General features: G+C 47.8%; 7 protein-coding genes across 7 annotated transcripts; 4 read left to right on the top strand and 3 right to left on the bottom strand.

Moving 5' to 3' along the window:
* Positions 1–57: 57 nt before the first annotated feature.
* Positions 58–2,112, top strand: V1508DRAFT_42280 (uncharacterized protein). The gene has a single exon (XM_066941066.1). It carries the CDS (start codon positions 241–243, stop codon positions 1,903–1,905), a length of 1,665 nt encoding a protein of 554 aa, XP_066797214.1. The 5' UTR covers positions 58–240; the 3' UTR covers positions 1,906–2,112.
* A 102-nt stretch (positions 2,113–2,214) lies between these two features.
* V1508DRAFT_413507 (nucleoporin Nup186/Nup192/Nup205) lies at positions 2,215–8,454 on the bottom strand. The gene is made up of 3 exons (XM_066939795.1): positions 7,926–8,454; positions 2,873–7,876; positions 2,215–2,818 (listed from the first exon to the last, which is right to left on the bottom strand). The coding sequence occupies exons 1-3, from the start codon at positions 8,098–8,100 to the stop codon at positions 2,292–2,294; spliced, it is 5,706 nt and encodes a 1,901-aa protein (XP_066797215.1). The 5' UTR covers positions 8,101–8,454; the 3' UTR covers positions 2,215–2,291.
* A 1,315-nt stretch (positions 8,455–9,769) lies between these two features.
* V1508DRAFT_351524 (phosphatidate cytidylyltransferase) lies at positions 9,770–11,043 on the top strand (the record flags this gene model as incomplete). The annotated part of the gene is made up of 3 exons (XM_066936817.1): positions 9,770–10,118; positions 10,167–10,513; positions 10,564–11,043. Coding segments are annotated over 3 exons (1,176 nt in total), but the record flags the coding sequence as incomplete, so codon positions are not given.
* Positions 11,044–13,338: 2,295 nt separating this feature from the next.
* V1508DRAFT_413516 (uncharacterized protein) lies at positions 13,339–15,574 on the top strand. The gene has a single exon (XM_066939796.1). The coding sequence runs from the start codon at positions 13,396–13,398 to the stop codon at positions 15,166–15,168; it is 1,773 nt and encodes a 590-aa protein (XP_066797217.1). The 5' UTR covers positions 13,339–13,395; the 3' UTR covers positions 15,169–15,574.
* On the bottom strand, positions 15,288–16,371 carry V1508DRAFT_42298 (uncharacterized protein). The gene is made up of 3 exons (XM_066941104.1): positions 16,234–16,371; positions 15,794–16,186; positions 15,288–15,741 (listed from the first exon to the last, which is right to left on the bottom strand). Exons 1-3 carry the CDS (start codon positions 16,302–16,304, stop codon positions 15,408–15,410), a joined length of 798 nt encoding a protein of 265 aa, XP_066797218.1. The 5' UTR covers positions 16,305–16,371; the 3' UTR covers positions 15,288–15,407.
* Positions 16,372–16,505: 134 nt separating this feature from the next.
* V1508DRAFT_351569 (uracil-DNA glycosylase-like protein) lies at positions 16,506–17,597 on the bottom strand (the record flags this gene model as incomplete). Its single annotated transcript, XM_066936818.1, has 3 exons — positions 16,506–16,652; positions 16,717–17,257; positions 17,308–17,597. The coding sequence occupies 3 exons, from the start codon at positions 17,595–17,597 to the stop codon at positions 16,506–16,508; spliced, it is 978 nt and encodes a 325-aa protein (XP_066797219.1).
* Positions 17,598–18,724: 1,127 nt separating this feature from the next.
* On the top strand, positions 18,725–21,609 carry V1508DRAFT_454645 (fungal-specific transcription factor domain-containing protein). Its single transcript, XM_066942589.1, has 2 exons — positions 18,725–19,095; positions 19,157–21,609. The coding sequence occupies exons 1-2, from the start codon at positions 19,045–19,047 to the stop codon at positions 21,440–21,442; spliced, it is 2,337 nt and encodes a 778-aa protein (XP_066797220.1). The 5' UTR covers positions 18,725–19,044; the 3' UTR covers positions 21,443–21,609.
* The last annotated feature ends 7 nt before the right edge of the window (positions 21,610–21,616 follow it).

Genomic DNA, 21,616 nt, shown 5'->3' on the forward strand with positions numbered 1-21,616 from the left:
AATTTGTAAGGTGATGTTCAAAAATAGTTATAGTATTGCTGAACCCGAGTCGCAAGTTTTCCATTGGCCCGTACCTTGGCCCTTGCGTGTTCCGTAGGAAGTTTAGTATACCGTTATGGCTGCGTAAAAGTGCTGCCCGCCTTCACTGCAGCCGCACTCCTGGCCGCCTTCGCCTTGCATTGCTTCTCCTGCTGGCCATGTCCCACTCGCCTCCTCGATATTCACACAACATACAGAGCAATGGGCCCAATCATGAACCCGCGCTTCTCCCCGCGCGGGTTGGTAATCACTCTCGTCGCTCTTGCCGGTGCCATGTTCATAATGGTCATGCTGGTGTCGTCAAGCGTCGATGCCAACAACCGCTCTGTGAAGACCGCGACCGTGACGACGCAAGATTCACCCGTGACTGCGTCAGAGGGAGCAGGAGGTGCCCCTATTGAGAGTGGTACCACAATAACTAACGATGCCGGTATCATGACCGAAGACAAAGAAAAGGCCGACTCCTTTCAGTCTAGGTTCGGGTCTCTACTCTCGTGGAGGCCCCCAGCTTGGTCTGCAACAGACGACGACGAAGCAGAAGCGGAAGAGCAGGATACAAACCCAGAGTCTGGCATGCCCTTGCAATGCAGCGACCCATACCGCCAACCGGGCTACCTCCACATCCCGGACGACAATCTCGACGTGCAATGGATCCCGTACTTCGAGACTGATTTTATCGATATCCCCGACCCCGACTCTGCGATCTACCCAACCGACAAAGCGCCTACGTTCACCGACGTAGAGCCACCATCAGATATCATCAACCGCTCCCCTCATAAATGGCATAAAGACTTGATCAATTACGTCAAAACCCTGCAGGCAATAGAGAACCAAACAAGCGACTCATTACCACTTGAACTCAATGACGAGCAGAAAGACCTCGTCCGCCGCGTGAATTGGGCGCACAACCGCCGAGTGCTCGTCCTTGGCGACTCTATCGACAGATACATGGTTAAATTCTTCTGCAGCGATTTAGGCGAGCAAGCTCATGTCACGAATCACTCAGAGTACGGCGGGGACCACACGACGATGGCATGTCACATCCCACTCCTCAACTTCACTATGTATCACTGGCACGTCGCGTCCCTCTATACATATCGTCCCGAGTGGTTCTGGCTGCCACACGTCAAATACGTCGCCTTCGAAGAACGGTTCGAGAAGATTTTCAAGCCGGTTTGGAACGAGATCGTCGGTATGAACGGCCAGAGCCCTGATCTGATTCTTTTCCAGTCGGGATTGTGGGACGAGCGCGTGTTCCGCGAAGCAGGCCGGTTCGAAGACGGTGACGACAAACTTTCCGAACCGGAGCGAAAAAAGAAATACGACAGCCTTTCCAAAGTCGGCCTCGGCCGCGGCGGACGCCAGTTGGTCTGGGACGAACTCGTCTTTTTCAAGTCCCGAATGGACAAATTCGTCACGTTTGTTCGCGACATGTTCGGAGCTGACGTGCCTCTTTTGTACCGGTCTTTGAGCGCGCGGCGCGAGTCCGCGGCGATGGATCTCGCGGGCATCAACATGGACCGCGTCACACGGGCGTTGGTAGCGAAGCGTGGCATCGAGATATTCGAGTGGTCGAGAATGGCGGCCGCGTTCTCAACCCAGTACCTGGACTACATGCACATCGACCATGGCCCGCTGTCGTACACCTGGGCCAACATGCTCATGTACTATCTCTTCCGCGCAGCCGGTGGAGCCGAATACAATGGCACGCTAGCACGGTTCCCCGATCCGGTCCAGCAGTACGTGTTGGACGGCGAGGCTGTTATTGGTGCGCCGCAGATCCAGGTTAAGCGGAATCCGGACACTTCGGTCGACAAGTTCTGGGCAGAATGTCATCAGTATAACATTCACTGGGGTGGGCGATAGAATATAACGCGTAATTTGTGTTTATTGCAGTGTATATATATTATAAACGAGGTATGATTTGGCTTGCTCTAGCTTGGTGATTTGAACTTCACGACTGAAGTACGACAGAAGTACGACCGAGATCAAAATTGTGCTCTATGTTTAGACAAACGCTTGAATCAATCTACCCAATCTACCCTAACCTGCGGCGCGAACACATGTGGTGGTTATCGGCTAAGCAGAACACTTCGCTTCCTTAGCTGCTGTTTTACGCACTGTCCATTCGTTCTATGCGGCCGCGGAGGATGTAGGACCGATAACTGATATAATTCACAGTTCAATATTGTACATGAAATACTGGCAATATTTACAAGTCTATACTAATCACATAATCTTACATGCCTACATCATACATTCGCATCATCATTGACGTCCATGGCTCGCGTCAACGTCGACACCAAAACAACAAGTTTCGCCGCCTCGACAACAGCCGCGTCGTCATCATCAATGACCCTCTCACTCCCAATATCCCGGCTCACAACGCGTCGCAATACCGCACGCACCAGTAATATCCGTTTACTAAGCACGTCCTTGACTAACCTCAGCACTCCCAAATTCCGCTGTCCCATGCTTAGCACGCAGCATGTCAACAACCGCATCGTCGGCGCCACGAGCTCAAAGTACACGTTGCGGCCCGCACCAGATGCATTGCTGACCGGCCAGAACCAGTGGGTTCCAGCTTCCGGAGTTGCAGCGGCTGATGAGGATGTATATGCGAATATCCCCACGTCGGGGTCAATGCTTAGGAACTTCGTGTTCTGGAGGACTGTGAAAAGGCCGGATTGTATAATTTGTGCCGCACCTGCGCGGGATTGTGCAAGTTCAATCAGGAACATGAGCGCTACTTTGAACGAGGTGACTTCGTAGTTTGACACTATTCTTGTCAGTCACTGGTATTTCAAATCTCATGGGCCAACAGAATGCTTACCTCTATTTTCATAATCCAAATCCTCGTCAATTCGTCTGACAGATCGGACCAGCAACAACAATAAGTTATACCGCACCAACGCGTGCAAAACAAAATACCTCCCTGTAGCGTTCTCAACAGCTGCAAACGCGCGAAGTACTGTCAGGGCCATAATCCTTGTCACACCCTCGCCGGAAACCGCGTCCGTCGCCACGCGTTCAATCAGTCTATTTTCCTTCGCAGGCGAAGTGGACTCCGCTGCTGCAGACCCGTTGGCACAACTTTCTATCGTGCGCTGCAGCTGCGATAGTTTACCGCGTCGGTGTGGCGGGTGATTACATATGAAAATGTTGATCAGCGTGTACAAATCCGCTCTGACCGAAGGTGAAGCATGAGGACTCTGCACCGCAACAAGCGATACCCTGAAGAGCGTACGTGCAATGTCAGTTGCTGCGTCCTCCTCCTCTTCATCAGAGGACATAGTATCCGGGTGCGTGGCGTCGCTGAGACCGAGATACGGTGAGATTGACGAAACAAGCGCCACAGAAGCCGACGCTAAATGCTCGGCAACTCGTGACTCCCATATATGCGCATAGTGCAGTAGCTTGGGAGCGAGAACCTGCATAGTTTCTAGAATAAACGCGTCCAGACCAGGTACGCGATCTGACTTGGACTCAAGAGCCGCTGTATCGACCAAGATTACCCGTAAGAGTCGGCACCACGCCGCTAAGCACTGGCTCTGAGCCCGACGGAGACACAAAATCGCATTTTGTCGTCGACAACCACTGACAATCCGCTCGACCTGCCGTGTCACGCTCTCTGGTGCTGGATCCGACAAACGGTTCGCGTATTGCTGCTCTCGAACCTTGAGCTCTAATACCCCACGTACACGATCTATGTCGTACAGATTCTCGATTGGTGCTAGTGAGTCGGCAGATCCTGGTGTCGCTGCGGCAAGTGGTGGCAGCGGATAACAGCAGGTATCACTCAACCTAATGCCATCGAATATGTTGGCCTCGTTCCCGACTACCAATGCATCGACGTCAGGGGGAGCTATCTCTAGACTCATTCCGCCAATGATATCCTGTACTTGGCGAGGAGTACTGGAATTATTCCAACATGTTGCCAATTCCTCGATATCGATTTCGAGGAAATCAACTAACTCTAACGCTTTTGCTGTCTCACAAGCAAACAAACTAGGAGCGGTCCAATCGTCTACTGACACTGGCGCACTTTCAATTCCACGCATTGAGACAAGCAGCTGTACGTATTTCTCAAACACAGAAGTCGGAGGATCGCTTACACTGTGTAGCTCAACTGCAAAATATTCCAGCAAGAATGTCCGACCAGCAAGAAACTGTACGAGTGCACCCGTTGCCTTATCCTCGTCCGCGTCAGAAGTCACAATCGCTGATTTCGGGTCCAAGTGACGATTATCAAATTTGTCATAATCCCGATTATTTGACAACAAGAGCATGTCTTTGAATGTACAGGTCTCCCATTGGGTCCCGGCGGGGGTGACCAGTGGCTCCGCAGCGACTCTTGTTCTGAAAAAGTCGTATTCTGGTAATCGCAAGAGAGAGAGCGCGACCGGCGAGGAAATATTGGCGGCGCAAAGTTTATAGACAATATCCACAGCTGCTCGCGCATACGCGGCTGTCCGCCATGTGAACTTGCTACTCGAAGCCGCACTGACTATACTTTCATCAAGCATGTTGACGACGGTCCGGAAGAGTGAAACGGGTGAATCAACGCCACCATGAGCGTAATTATGTTCGAGCAATGTCGTGCTGGCCGCCGTTGCACCGTCCCGAATTCTGAATCCGAGTAGGAAATGGGAGATCGTCGGAACGGCGGACAACAATGAAGGATCTGCGTCTATAGAGGGAAGTTCGGACTTTGCAGCAGCCGTTTTACTCGACACGCTACACAAATTTCGCGATATAAACTCGAGAATCTCGAGCTTCAGGTTACTGATTGCTGTATCCGAATCGTCTGCCACGTCGTCCCAGTCTGTATATTGAACTGCCGGCCGTTCAAGTTGCGTAATGAAGCCGAACATGACACGCCTTGATTCTTCGACCGTATCCAAGGCGCTGAGCAGTCTGTTAACGCCTATCCGTCTTCCTGACTCGACAGACTCAAATGATGTCTTGACCGCAATCTCCGGAACAGCACCGTTTGCGTACGACCCGGGAGCCGGAATGTCATAGTCGAGATTCAAAAACTGAGGCGCTCGAGCAATTATATCGAGAATTTTGATTGCGACAGATGCAATAGATACCTGTTCTGAATTCACATACAGCGCAAACTGCGTGACGACATAAATGTGGAATAGTATTGCATCTTCAAAATTTCTCATTCCCATGAGCGCCCGAGACGACCCAGGAACAACCAAGCCTCTCGCGCCACCTCCACCACTGATTTGAGCCGGTGCATCATCAGCTTTCGAGAATCTTTCCATCACATCTAGATATACATCTTCAGTCAGCAGTACTCGGTAGATCACCTGCAAAGCCACCCTGACTACTTCTGCTGCTCGTGCTTTGTACTGTCCTGGCTCAGTGATGATATCGATACCTAAAGCCGCAAGTCTGAACACTATTGCATATATTCGTTCTTCGAATAGTTTTTCCATGACCCATATATATGGGTGGATGCGTATGTAGTTTACCAAGCCGTGTGGCTTAATTGCAAACTCAATATTGACTCCACCGGTGCCGACTTCCACGCCGGACGACATTGACCCAAGCGCCACGAGGTCTGTATTAAAGTTTTCGATGCAGTTTCTGATGAATTTTAAGCAAACTGATTGCAGAGCTAGTTGCTGATGCGGTGTCAGTTCTGCTGCGCCTGAGGTTAAAAATACATTGTCAATGACGAAGTCGATGTATGGCTGAATTCCCGACGGAGCTCGATACGTGGCTCCTAACAACTCTGGAAACGGAAGATCATTAATTGTGTCACCAGCAGCGACTTGAGTTAGACATTCGACCAACGAGACCAGCGCAAGAACATCTGGATATGTTGGGAGGAGAATCGTGAGCCTGTCATTAAAGGATATGTGATGTAGTCCACCTGGAGCACCAGCAAGTACAGAAGGTGCTCGAGTCACTAGGATCGGATTATGTAGTAGATAGGCGTCCAAAAGTTTCCACACCACATGTCGCGCAGGTGCAGTGGCATCCTGCAAGAATGCTCTGACTGTGTTAAGAATTGCTCCAGTGAGAGGTGTGTTGCAATCCAAGAGGCGAAATAACAGGTCAGGCGTATTTCTGCCAATTAGCTCGCCACGAGCAGTCGAACTTGACGTTGCAACTTTCTCTAACAACCGAATATAGCTGGAAATAACCATTCTCTCATCATCGTCGAGCTCCGGTTTATCAGGAATGCCAATAAGCGAACGGGCGATGGCAGACGATGCGAACATATTATGCTCCGGATTGAAGTTTTCTAACTGCGTGATGTAGTACGCCAATACCTCAGATATGTAGTCCCAGCTTATCCGATGAGTCATGTGGTCTCGTGAACTAGCGCCACTACCGGCTGACTCGTCGTCCTTCATGAAAGTATGCGCAGCTAAAGCAGATTCTTCTCCCGTCGAGATAGAGGCCAGCATATCACAATACGTCGCAATCATCAAAGGAGTCTGAGACTGTGACGCCCAAACAATGAAACCAAACAGATTTCCTTCCGGATCCGACCAAAACGAGAGCGCACTGTCAGGACGCTGGGTGTATAGATAAGAAATAAACATGAAGAATCTCTCTAGCTCAGGTTCGACTATTCCAAGGTCATCGCTTTCTTGAGATTGGTCGTCTGCATCAAGATGTTCCGACACACCGTCACCAAATGCTAGCTCTTCCTCTCGAAATCGAAGATCTTTGAGTAAATCGGCAAGGTTCGAAATGACCGCGTCCACTAAGTTTGACATGACTTCTACAAACTTCTCGTCAAAATTTGATGACACGTTGTAAGCGACTTCTAATGATAGCGGTTGCCTCGCTGGCGATGGCCCCTGTAGATCGGGACGAGTTGATATCGGCTGAAGCGTTTTGGACAATAGCCGAAATCTCATCTCGACATGTTCTGTCATCAACTCGGACCCTTCCGAGGTGTCGTAAGCGAGAACAGTCATGAATTCCAAGGCTCCCCCCTTCATGACACTTTCTAGCGCTGGCCGATATATGTCAATGACGTAGTCAACCTTTGACACCGGATCTGAAGCAAGTGCTCGCTCTCTCGAGCACAGACCGCTGAAATAAACGTACCACCACAGATCGATCGCAGCATGAAAATATGTAAGTTTTGTTGGCGGATTTCGGCGCTTGTCCGCAATGTATGATTGGATTTTTAGAGCATTTGCGAATGCCTCTTTCGCTGGTGTATTATCGTCTCCATCTAATGGTGCACATAACGAGTCAAAGTAGGCGGCGATACAACTGGCATAGTGAATAAGGATTTGATCGTAATTCTCGAGCGTTGCTGCAGCATCTAGCAATGATTTCAATGGATCGACCGGGGCTACCCGAAGCTGGCACAGAAGTATCAGAATTTGAGACAGCGATTCGTGTTCTTGGTACGCATGTTCTCGTCTAAACTTAATATTCTCCACAAACAATTCATCTTGATCGCGACCCAAGAAATGCCCGCTGACTTCTTTCTCCAGCAACTGCTGCAGATTGGCACGTACATCAGTCATGCTCTTGACAACCAAAGTCACAAAGTCCTTTGTAGCTAACTTCTTCGTAATATCTATGAATACCTGCCTAGTGCTAAAATCGATCTGTTCGGCGTACTCCAAGATCATTCTAACGATGTCGAGGATAAACGTTCTCCTTGTATGAAATAGCACAACTGCACATTGTAACGGTTGTCGATCTAGCTCTGCCTGGCATTCGGTTCCGTACTGGAGATACTCAGCGGCAATCTTTTCGTCGATTGACAGCTCGTCCGCCAATAAACACGACTCGTTAATGAACTCCTCATTAATGCTGAATTCGACACCGTCGATATTCAGCTTCCCTAGTGTTGTTAGCGTCGCCGGTTACTGGGTAGGTACAGTTAGACTTACCCGTAGTTAGAGAATTTCTGCTCTCGTCATTCTTTCCTGGGACAGCCAGAAGATTCCTGAGATCGAGTATGCGATCAAAGATTGCGTCTTCCAGAGTGTCATCGCTCCCATCGTACAAAGACAATCGCGCCTGGAGCTCAATAAACGGCGCAGTGGACCATTTCAAACACGCCATTGCAGTGCCCCAAGAGATGTTCTTTTAAATATCAAGCAATCTATTACGAAGCCGAAGCGCGTCATTCCATCCGGCGGCAATTGAAATTCTGCAAACTCGCCGTTAGAAACTCGTCGCGCGCATCCTTCAATAAAAACCCACAGATCTAGTACGCACAATTATTTGTTACCGTATCTGATTACGACGATACGTATCTATTCGGCTCGGTTTGGGAGTTGCGTTCCTTTGACCGCAACGAATTTTTGTTTATATTTCACGATTTCGCGGTCAAAGACGCCCTAACCCATCGAACTAGGGCGTTAGCTTTCGGAGTAAAGATTTTATAACGCTGCGGCACGGTCTATCGACAATGTGCGGAGGCTTGCATCGATCTCAACCTTCTGAGCTGGCCTTTTGGGAACCCGAACTTATTTTGGATTGGAGAGATGGCAAGCAATGCAGGGCGTAGTCGGGGCAGCGAAATGTGACATCCATGGGGATTCTACTATTAGCGACCGTCATAGTAAATGTGATCTCTTCTGTTTATACTATTTCAATGTGTGATCTTGCTGATTTTTGCCGTACCGAGGTCGAGTGCGGCAGTGCTCTTGGTCGCTGGCTTAGTGAGATCGAAGCGCGAGGACGTGTACTACGTCACTAAACTATGGAACTCCCATCATGGGTATAAGGCGACAGCCGAAGCTATTGATGATTCTTGAGGCTTACGAGCCTGGATTACATTGACCTGTATTTAATTCATTCGCCATTGTCATCTCGCAAGGTGCGGCTGGAGACCTGGAAAGCTATGCAGGATGCGGTCAAGCCAGGAAAATCAAATCAATCGGCGTATCTAACAAGGAGCTATTGAAGTGGCCCCAGCTGGCGATTAAGCCTTCTTGGAACCAGGTTGAGGTACATCCTTGGCTTTCTCGAAAGGACAATGTGTCATTTTGCCATGAGCACGATATTGTGGTAGATGCATATAGTCCACTGACTCGATGCAAAGGGTTTAAAGAGCCAGTATTCGTGAACTATGTAAGGAATACGGCGACAAGACTCCGCTATTAGAGACCTAGATATGGCTACTTCCACTCCGGTTGCGTGGGATCCTACAACATCAGACTTGCAAAATTCCTTGATGTATGGAGGATTTGTAGATGGAAAATAATAGAATAGAAAAATTTCCGTCAACTCGGATTGAACGTACCGTATACGTAGAACGATCTTATCGGAAGACCGAAAAAGTTGGGCGCTGGTCTACCCCTGAACTTCAAGAAATCTGAGCCCGACGGGCACGGGGACTATTTCTTTGATTGTCTGCCGCGAACCAGACTCCAGGGCTGTGCACAATACGGGGAGACAATCGAATCGATCACGCGTGCATATTCATTTCCGCAGTATTTTCGGTGGGAGCGGCAAGAAATTTTGAATAGGTTAATATATCTTGGAAATTCGTAACCCGTTATGACGGTTAAACGATCGACTCCGGTACCGTCAGCGTCAGCAAGACCGATGCCCCAATGGCAGAGTAAGAAGATCATTTCCAGTAATGGTCGATCAACATCAAAATCCAATGGAAAGCAGACCGGGTCAGACGATCTGGTATGTGTATTCTGGTGGCACATTTGTCACTGTGACCCACTTGATATGGTCGCGTGCGGATCTATACTAACTGATTTTAAAGCGAAAAGAGAAGGAGAAGAAACGGCAAAACTTCATCGTGCGAACAATATGGACAATTGTCATGATTGGCGGCTTTGCTGCGCTGCTAGCTGCAGGCCATATATGGATGATCGCATTGGTTGCCGCGCTGCAAATTCTCACTTACAAGGAAGTCATAGCCTTGGCGCATGACAAATCTCGCCAGCGGAAGCTGCCATATGGAAAGGTACTTACGTGGTACTTATTAGCATCTACAGTATATTTGTTGTATGGGGAGAGCGTTATTTATTATTTTCGAGAGGTGCTGCTGGTTGATGCTCTGCTTCTACCATTCGCGACTCATCATCGATTTATCTCCTACATGCTTTACATTATTGGTATGGTCGTCATACGAACTTTCTGTGTGCGATGCTAATATTCTGGAGGTTTCGTTATATTCGTGTCATCGCTTGAAAAAGGCCACTATCAATATCAATTCACGCAGTTTGCCTTTACTCATGTTACTCTTCTGCTTGTCGTCGTTCAGGCACACTTCATCATGAACAACATCATGTCAGGCATGTTCTGGTTTTTCCTCCCTACTTCGTTGGTGGTAATCAATGATATATTCGCTTATCTATGCGGAATCACGTTCGGCCGCACTCCGCTTATCAAGATCTCCCCTAAGAAGACAGTAGAGGGTTTCGTCGGGGCTTGGATCTCAACAGTGATTTTCGGCATGCTTCTCAGTTATTTCTTGATCAAATGGCACTACATGATCTGCCCAATTTCTGTAAGGACAAATGTTGCGCGTCATTCTGACAGACGTCTGACAAACTATAGGACTTTTCTGAAAATGCTTTCTCGAACTTGACATGTGAACCGAATCCCGTCTTTCTGAAGCAGTTATTCAATGTTCCACGGCTTCTTGTTCCTCTCGTGTATCAGACGACATACGAAATTGAACCAATCCATTATCACGTTATTATAATGGCAACTTTTGCGTCGTTAATGGCTCCATTCGGCGGATTTTTCGCCTCCGGCCTTAAGCGGACGTTCAACATCAAGGATTTCGGCGATACAATTCCAGGTCATGGGGGTATCACTGATAGGATGGATTGTCAGTTTTTGATGGGTTTCTTTGCGTATATGTACTATACGAGCTTCATTGTTGTCCACCCACTAACTATCGAGAGCGTACTCAATACTGCAGTTAGCAGCCTCACCAAGGAGGAGCAACTGCAGCTGGTGTTGTCGATGCACAGATATTTATATAATCAAGGCTACGCTCTATCTGATGCCTCGCGGTGTCTGGGAATATAAACTAAATAGCAATGGAATTGAACTGCGTACGAGTAGAAGCTTTATATCTCACGTCCGCTGTACGATCAATAGATGGTGTTTGTTATGTGTGCTGGAATTAAGTGATCTACCAATATGCTCTAATCTTAGACAGTGTGACGTCCTGCTCGCGCCTTGCATGCAACTTCCACGGATAACCATCTCCTTGCACTTTAACCTGGCTCTTGTGTGATCGGACTTGGTTGTAACGTACTGATAACCCTCCTCGATAGCAATAGACGTCATCGCGTGCTTGAAGGCATTCATGTCTGTCTCCAACTGAAGGCAACATGTTGGATCGGCAGTTCGGCGTAAGTACAATATGCTGTAGGATATTAGTTGTGAAGGAAAACACAGCAACTTAACTAATTCATCCGTCTAGGGGCGTGTACTGGACTTTTATATTACATAGTGACGCGTCCTTCGAATTAGGGCCCTGTGTCGACTTCTTCAGGGTCCTCCCATAAGGGGAATAGCTAGAACTTCGAAGCTCGTCGATTCAAAATTACCAACACTCCCCTAACCCTGTACGTGCGCTGTCAGTGACATTTTTGATATCATGCCCTAACCATAAAAACAACAAGCACCAAAATTTGTTGCGCAACATCCTGAAGTGCAATTACCCACTTGCTGGTTGATTGACCAATTTGGACCATGGGCCTCGTCGCCATGGTCGCGTTGGCACCTTCGAAAACATCTTGGATGTCTGAAAGTGAGGATTACACATGCTGTGCCTTTCGAGATACTATATTGGAATAGTTCGCCATTTCCGCGTCGCTCAAGTTGTGGAAAGCCTCCATCGTTATCCTGATCAGCCCTCTACGGCCGTAATCGAGCTCTCCGGCCCAGACCTTGTCAACAAGAGTCTCCAAAGTCTGATTGGCCATGAAACCTGAGACCTGAAACCCGTTTATCTGTAACTCGAACGGGAACTTATCTCGAGGCAGGCCGACCTGCTCCGGTGCCGAATTCCAAAAATATGCAGACGTAGAGAACGCGGAACCAGTGGGCACGCGATGTTCGATATGTGTGTCGACGCCATGCATCATCGTATTATTCGAAAGCGGGACGAGCCAGACTGCGATCAAGCCCAATAAAACGACAGACACGCTACTGCCCGATGTAGTGGCTAGGCGGGATTATAGTCAGTATCACGTGATAACCTTGAATACTAGCGATAACCGATATTGTTCGACTATATACCGATACTATATCGGCTAATACTTGCACCTGCCGATATTATTCGGAATTTTATCGGCAAGGTATTGACACTGACGATCTCGTATCGTATAGGCCGATATTGGCAATTCGGCAACTCAGCAAATCGTCAACAGCCCTAGCCAGGATCTATAATTTCATTTTTTATTGGGAATCATGTCACTGTAACTATTGTGGACAGTAGATATGCACTTACAACGTTGAACTTCGTCAGTGGGCAGAGACTGCGGATGTTCGCGCTAATGTTGTTAGGGAGTGTTCGAATAGCGGCGAGTATAGTACGTACTATTCTACTAGAAGCTCTTGTAATGCGAATGCAGAAATTGAAGGACTGACCGGTTGTTGCTTCTGGCTCATATTTCGTGATGTGCAAGAAATGAACTTTTGGAACGTTTGCGGCTTTGTGGAACCACTCTAGTCAACGGTCAGGTATACGACTATCGCCACTACGTGTGTTAATTAATCGTTACTCATGGCATCCATGCAATTATGACTTCACTACAAATTCTTCGATATTAGACTCGGTGCCGTTTTCAAGGTCGCAGATGACCGCCAGAGTGGTCAGGGTTCAGGGTTTTGTGTAATATATACGTCAGTATATACAATTCAGGGGGTTATGTTAGAGCATCGACTTCAATGTTAAGAATATGCGCCAGTGGCGACTAAGAGGGACAAATAGAGTTCCCGAGGAACTCCCTAATCAAGACTAGCCATTACTAGCTCTGTAGCTCTGTGCGGCTTTTACCTTGGCAAGATTAAATTCTGTTACAGTTGCCATGACGGATCGCGTTGTCAGATTCTAGATCGATAAATCATAAGCCACGGTAGCTAAAATGCAATGTTCTTGTGGTGAACAACGTGTCTATGCTGCTCATTGTTTTTATTAACAATTGTTGGTGAATTGCAGTCTGCACTGATGCTGTGATGGTTGGTGTTGCTGGTGGCAGTAAAGGATGCTCTACTTGTCGTAATCGCAAGATCAAGGTAAATGTCACTTTGTATACGTTGCGTTATTCTTCAGCTCTAACACTGGACTAGTGTGATCTCCAATTGCCGGTATGTGGGCAGTGTATAAGATCACGGCGGCAGTGCTCTGGTCCTAACGTGACCAGAAGAATGCCTGTCATTCAGAGGAACACCATTGAACACAAGTTCGTTATTATGTCAGCCACTCCGGATCAACTCAGGGTCGATAGCAATTCTGAAGTGACTGATATACAATACAGACAAAGCGTGACTTCAATTGCCACTTGGGGTTATCCTCGGTCCTCTGTGTTATCGCCATCGCCATCCCCATCACCCTCGCCATCGTCATCGTCGTGGTCATTATCGTCGCCATCCAGCTTATCTGACATACCAGTCGACGAGATTCCCGCGGTCCTCGACAAGGAAAAAGTCGGCGAAGACGAGGCCATATCGGCACATGCCAGCGACGGCCCGACGGAAGCAGTCGTTGCCGACGGTTCTGACATCATGTTCACCGGCCCCGCGTTAGGCAACGCATACTTCCAAGTCTTACTATCCAGCTTTATGGATCACTTTTGTTTAATGGCATCAACGCGCTTCGATGGTGCTGTTTTCGATCCATGGATAACCTCCATGCCAGAGTTTGTATATTCTGCAACTTCCGCGCTCACATACGCGTCCAGAGCCGTTGTGGTAGGGCATTTTTCGCGTGTCAGACCTAATCGTGATTTGCAACTTTTCGGTTCGCAGCTTTACGTGCAAGCCCTTCATCACCAACGCGGCGAGATCTCACGGTCCATCAGATTGCCGGCAGTCAATGATGATATAATATCCACTGGTTTACTGCTTGGTCTCTATGAGGCCTTCTTTTGTACTAGTATGGATTCATGGGGTGAGCTCATTAAGGGTTGTCTCGAACTATTCGAACTTCGAGGTCCGCACGCTTTCAAGACTGGTTTATCCTCTATTCTCTTCCAGTCAGCGCGAACAATGCTCACAATTTACGTCCTCGCCGGTGTTGCCCCTTGCTTCCTCGCTGAACCGGAATGGATAACTATCCCATTTGAAACAGTAGCAAAAAAACCGCCTCATCAGACGTTAAACGACATTTTACTCTGCATTCCTCAGTATCAACATATAATATGTACATATCGGCCGAGATCACAAGGGAGACAAATGCCCCATCAACGCATGGCTGCTGCAGAGGCATTTTTTGGTCTAGTCGAATTGCGAACGCAACTAGATAAATGGCTAGTTGATTATAAGCGCATTATATCGGGTATTGACAGTGAATATTTACCAGACAGTGTGTTATATACTGAAAATTACTACAAGAAATGCGATCCAAATGCGTCAGACGCGCAGTGGTTGTATACTCATATCTTCAAACCACCTCTAGTGTTTGCGAATAATTCTGTAGCGAACTTGATTCCACTCTATTACACAGCGCTGACGACTATCCAGAAGGGCCAATGTGCGACATATGATTGCGCACAGGAGTTTCCATGTGGGCGTGACGATCTCGTGACAATGCCACTCGAGGATTTTGTACATCTTTCCGAGCTCCGAATAGATAGATATAATCGTCTGGTTTGTCAGTCGGTCGAATATGTGGTGGGGATTTATCCTGCAGTTGGTACATTGAGTATTGTGTATCCGTTGAAGATAGCTCAAGTTCTTTTACGAGATCCACTGGAAAAGTATTGGGCGTTTAAGTGGTGCGAGAAACTAGACAAGCAGTTCGGACTTGCAATCTCGATGATACAGGTCACAGAAGACGGCTCCGACAATACAATGATCCCGGAGATGGTGGATTTATTACCTAATTGCTCGCATTGTGGGGAGAAAATACGTGCGAATAGGCGGGATCTGCTTGAGCAAACACCAGCATCCTTGCTTAATATGGAAACGGTGTCTAGTTAAAGTTGGTGTTCAAAATATGTTCTGTATACAGTTGCATAGAACCGTGATCCATTTGACTTCAAGTCATATGTCGTCATTTATTGTGCGATGGCTCCTTGGAGTGAGAGGTTGCATGATATGCTGCGACAAGCTTTCCATACATGGCGTTTATCGATAGCCCGTTGCCGTCGACGGAGCTCGACGCGAGACTGTGAGGACATCAAATTTCCTACAAGGTACTGTCTTAAAAATCATTTTCGTCAAGATAATTGCGCTTCGGTTATCAAAAGGTCCCATATCCCACGTCCGACTTCGCCCAAGCTACTGACAACGCTTCCCTTCTCAGACAAAACCACACTATCTGGATTAGTCTCGGCATTACCACTACTGGTCGATGGACGGGATGCTAACCCGGGATCCAGGCGCACAAATTTAACAGTATTCTCTTCCATAGCCAGATTCACGGCGTTGCCGATCTCGTCGCCAGCGTAAGAGTCTCCATTTTCATCTTCTTCGTAGACGACATGAGTTGCTCTGGATAGCGCCACGTCTTGAGCTGCCAGCTTGCAAAACCTTTGTGGGTCCCTCTGGTACCTGCCATTTGTTAGCTCGCCAGCAGTACTAGATATTAAAGGTACGCTCTTACAGTCCAGGTACTTGGTCTAGCCCGCCAGATTTGAACGAACGCTTGAAATAGCTTAATACACGGCCAGCAAATACACGCCCATTAACTCGAAATATAGACTCGCACTCTGGATCACCCTCATTGTACATTAATTGTTGTTCATAGTTTTTCTCTGCATGCGAGAAATCGAATTCAGAAGTCAATGGGTGTACGAGAGGGTGTGACGATAGTGACGATAATACTTTGAGAATGGGAAGCGCAAAGGGATAGAGATCGGGGAAGAATAGCATGAACCGGAAAATTCCACCCGCGTACGGTCCCTTGTGGACAAATATCACTCCATACCATATTTGAGGCGTTGTTGGGGATGCAGAGACATAGATGCCCGAAGGGCAGAGACTGCGGATGTTCGCGCTGATGTTGTTAGAGAGTGTTCGAATAACGGGGAGTATAGTACGTACTATTCTACTAAAAGCTCTTGTAATGCGAATGCAGAAATTGAAGGACTGACCGGTTGTTGCTTCTGGCTCATATTTCGTGATGTGCAAGAAATGAACTTTTGGAATGTTTGCGGCTTTTTGGAACCACTCTAATCAACGTTCAGGTATACGACTATCGCCACTACGTGTGTTAATTAATCGTTACTCATGGCGTCCATGCAATTATGACTTCACTACAAATTCTTCGACAATAAGGCTATATATCATACACGCTCCGAACTCCACTCCTGTATTTACAACCTCCAATCAATATCTGCGTCTTCACCATACCGCTCATTCAACCACTTGTTGGTCTTTTGAAAGTGACCACAATCGAAAAATCCTCGCGATGCTGAGAGGGGACTAGGATGCACAGATTTCAGGACAATATGAACCGATTTCTGTTAGTAAAAGCCGTTAGCCACTGCGATTCAATAGACCATTTCATATTTTCAAAGAACCTACATTAATTTTATCAACTCTTTTCCCAGCAGGGTTACCCCACGCCAAAAACACGACACCGGATTTTCGTCGCTCGGCGACGATGGAGATGACTTTCTCTGTAAACTGTTCCCATCCCTTCCCCGCATGAGAATTGGCGTTGTGTGCACGAACAGTGAGACACGTATTAAGCAACAACACGCCCTGTTCCGCCCATTTTGTCAATAGCCCGGTCTTTGGAATCTCAAAATCTGGGTAATCGTTTTTCAATGCGATGAATATATTTCGTAACGAAGGTGGCGTAGGAGTCGGTGGCATTACTGAGAACGCCAGACCGTGCGCTTGATTGATGTTGTGATAGGGATCTTGACCAATTACAACCACCTTGACTTTATCGAGTGGAGTTAGTCGGGACCAGGAGTATACGTCGGGAGCTAGCGGTAGGATCTTCTGGTTGGAGCGGTGTTCTTGGACCAGGAAGCGCTTGAGATTGAGGAAATAAGGCTTTGTCATCTCAGAGCTCAGAGCGGCGAGCCAACTTTCGTCCATAGTTGAGATTTCCAGCCTGGCTTAGTTAATATTAATCTGACCATCAATACATATGGGCAATCATACTGCAATAGATCGCGATGCTCTGGGATTAAGCTGGTGATCCACTTCTGCTTGTCAAACAAGACAGTACCTAGTTGCACTTTTGACTCCAGACTAACTGATTTGGCGACAAATTGGACGTCACTCTCCTGTTGGCTAGTGGAAGTGATCTCCTTAGAAACGGTTCTGGTTACCTCTGTTGAGATATTGGCAGACTTGGGAGAGAAGAACGCGGTCAGTGGACGCGTCTTTTTGACCGCGTCCCCACCGAGCGCTGAAGCCGAAGCTTTCCGTTTCGCGATTGCGGCCGACATTAGACGACTTGATGAGACTATTCTTAGGTAAAGGGAAAGAGAGAAAGTGGTGCGATCGAGAGTAAGACTCAACGGCATATAAGAGGTGTGGGCCGCAGCATTTAGGGACATGGGAAACCGCAGGAGAACCCTTGGTGCGGCTTGAATTTATGTATTCGACGCGTCGGGTTTTTGGGACTCATCAGCGCAATGAAATTACTGACTGCTTCTAGGCTAAAATTGCACTATTAAATCTATCGTAAAATACGCTGCCAAGCTGTCTAATAGCGTCAGCACACGACACTAACTCTTGCAGAATTTGTCTATCAGAGAAGTAATGCACGGAGAGAGTGTGTCGCCGGATGTCTCCTTTAGACAGAGCGCAATGTACGCTGCTATAAAATATATAACAGGCCTATGAAACGTATAACAACGACGTAATCATTTGGAACTAGGCTGAGATTTGCCAGATTCATGTTCAGAGTTCCCATTAAGGCAAGCCGCGATCTTGCGGCTACATGCACCAATAAGCCCTAAACCCACACATTGTCAAACGTTGAGATCGAGGATGAAGATTGTTAAGTAAACTCAATCACGGGCACCATATCCAAAATAACTTGCAACCATGACAGCGATTAAAGTATAAATGGATCAGTAAACAACGAAACCACAAGATAATCAATAAACTGTCTTTCGCATATTGCTCCTAAGTCGTAACAGATATCAACTAATTACCATCCAATGCGCAAATAAACTACAGGAGGGAGTACTGCGTGTGTATGAGGTATATATAAGTTGCTCAGCAAAGTTGCAGGATAATGAAGGCCACCGTTGGCCAATGAGAATATGCTCCCAATATGGTTTCCAGCAATTGGCTCAATAAGCTCCATGCAACAGGAAAAAAGCGGAATTCTTCTCGATCCCCCATCTGCTGGAGGGAGCTAATACTGACATAAAGGCAACATCCTGACGAGAATAACCCTTATCCTGAAGGCGTGGACTTGTCTGGCGTCCCCAGTGCCCCACCAAATTTGCTTTATACTGGGCATAGAAACACAAAGACCTAAACCAGTTACTGCCAAAGTGTAAAAGAACAATGCTATTGAATACCAGTCTGACGGAAATACGCGGCCGCTACTCTGAATAATGAGCACCAAGAATAAATTTAGCCGTGGACAGCCGGTGCGGCGATGTAGTCTCGGAAAAACATCTCACAGCTTTTACAGATCCGGATCCCGGAGATTTTTGTCTTCTCCACCGTCGAGTCTTTTAGTATCTAAGTAGTCCATATTCTTCCTGGTTCGCAATTAGCCTCTTCCAAATTAAACGACGATTCACGCGTCCGTTGTGACGTTCTACTACCTCACTGCGTTAACTCCGAGCTGTTCTTTTTAACCGTGCGTCTAGACGTCTTGCTTACGAGCCTGTGCGGAAGAGTCTCGGGCTTGAATTGTTAGAGCCATACGCGATGAGTACGGCGCAGACACGCAAGCTACAGCAGGAGGAAGTTGAGCAGGCTGTGAGTATTTTTGCAATAGTACGGCAGACAAGAGCTAATTCGTCGTTTTTTGGGAACTAAGTGCGACTCTTGCCGAAGAAGAAAGCTGAAGTGTACAAAGGATTATCCTATCTGCGGTCACTGTCGGAGACATAGGCGAGAATGTATTTATTCGCCGCGAGCTGTCCGGTCACCGTTGACGAGAAAGTACCTCACTCAGGTGGAGACTCGTGTCGAGCGTCTCGAAGCCCTGATCTCAAAACTGGTACCTAATCTCGACATTGAGGATGTGCTGGCGAGTAATACAAGTAAAAAAGCTATTGCTCAGGCCGCAATTGCCCGGCGGAGTGTGTCAGAGTCGAGCAGTGACCGGTCGCCAGAGCTGATGAGCCGTCGCAGGTCGACCGCCAAAAGCGAGCTGGATGAGTTATTTGACATAAGTCCTGGTGGCCTCGAAGTTGACCCTGGCGATGAGTTTGACAAAGGAACTCACCAACCGATCCCCATTCAGGAATCATTCCCGGACGAGGCAGATGGTTTTGACTGGGTCGAACAGGATTTTGTTAATAATGACCTCTTGGACGGTATGGCTGCTTTATCGATCAACCCACATGGATCTGGATACTTCGGCTCTGCCTCCAGTTCAATGTTGCTTCGAGCTTTACGAATTAATCCCTGGACTGGGTTTGCACTTGGTCCGGACGGTTGCGCTGAACTCTACGGCGTTCCAGCCCTCCCCCTATATTCTTGTCCGGCGCCTCGACATGTGGCTGACACACTGATTGATGCGTATTTCTCCATATACCATACTTCCTATCCGTTTATACACGAAGAAACTTTCAGAGGCCAATACCGAGGCCAAGTCAGTCGACCGGCCGACAACGTCTGGGAAATCTTGTTCAACACAATCCTTGCGCTAGGCGCATGGTGTCTCGTGAATGAGTCCTCATACGCAGATATGGCATTCTATCAAAATGTGAAGATGCATTTGAATGCTGATGTGTTTGAGACCGGAAGTTTACCACTTCTACAGGCGTTGATTTTGCTTAGCAATTATGTTCAGAAGCGAAACCGACCAAACTCTGGATGGAATTTTATTGGTCTTGCTCATCGTATGGCAACAGGATTGGGATTACATCGAGAGTTTCCAGGATGGTCAAGCAGTCCGTTGAAGCAAGAAATGCGAAGGCGCGCATGGTGGGGATTATATATGTTTGATGCGGGTGCGGCGATCACTTTCGGTCGTCCAGTCAGCTGGCCAGATGTGAGCGGAATCGACGTGAATGAAGTCTCCAATATTCACGACTCTGACCTCACATTCGATACTAAGACGATGCCTAGGGGGTCCCAGACAGACATCACTATTTACTCTGGCATGATAGTTCAGTGCCGGTTCCACAAAATGACGAATAGTCTTTATAATAGGCTTATTTCCAAGCCTGGCCTTACTGCCGAACAGACATTAGCATTCACGGCTCGCATTGATACGTTCGTGAATGAACTTCCATATCAATTCCAAGAATCCACACCTATCGATTCCACGTTCGACTGGTTCGTTTTCTGCCGATATAGACTATTTTGGCGGTACCGGAACCTCCGGATTTTGGCGTACCGTCCAGTAGTTCTGCAGAGGGCTCTCAGCATCAGCAATGCCAAGGAGAAATCAGCTCTTTCTGCGCTCACCACTGAGCCGGTGTCTCCCCACACAACTGTAGCACCAGAAGCCACCATCAAGTCCAAGTCTCAGCAACGCGACGAGCAGGTCTCGTCATTATGTGATACCCCGAAAATACCGACGTTCGAGGAAACAGCTGCTGAGCGGGAATGTCGAGAAAAGTGCATGCTCAATGCGCATGAGACGATTCTTTCGGTTGAAGACTATATAGCTAATCGGCCACTCTCCACACTCGCTGTCTGGTACGCGTTGTATTTCTTGTTCCAGGCCGCGCTGATCCCGCTTTTGTGTTTCTGCTCCGAACCGAATTCACCGCGTGCGCCAGAATGGATGGAAGATATCGAGCGGACGAAGGCCGCGTTGGCGGCTGTATCATCACGGAACGGTCTCGGGGACAAATTCCTCGCGTTAATAAATGGCTTGATCGGACCGATTGTCTCTCCTGGAACTGCGGCAGACGGGGAGACAGCAGGCACGATGGGCGACTTTGAAAAACGGACAGACTGGTTAAACGACGTGTACTCTCTCCTGTTTGAAGATCCTAGCGCCGGGCTGATGTGCGGTCTGACGAAGATGGAGCGCGATGAGAGGGATAATGGTGATACTTCTAATTTGCTGGATGATATGTTTAGTTTTGGGGGCTCGGGAACCGGCGCCGGCGTTAATTTTGGGAATTTTGATAGTTGGAGCTAGAAGACTCAATAGCCAAGCTATGGATGTACTCCGTGAGAGACATCTAATATGACGAGTGTAATGTAATTTGTTGGCGAAAGTACGAGATATTGAGAGCAACATAAGAATTGTATGATAGTTAACCAATGCGCAATGTATTAGAACCCCATGGAAGCGAAAGATGCACGAACTCCA

Source organism: Lipomyces doorenjongii, assembly GCF_038497915.1.
Source record: "Lipomyces doorenjongii strain NRRL Y-27504 unplaced genomic scaffold V1508scaffold_12, whole genome shotgun sequence".
In the NCBI taxonomy this organism is placed as follows: Eukaryota; Fungi; Ascomycota; class Lipomycetes; order Lipomycetales; family Lipomycetaceae; genus Lipomyces; species Lipomyces doorenjongii.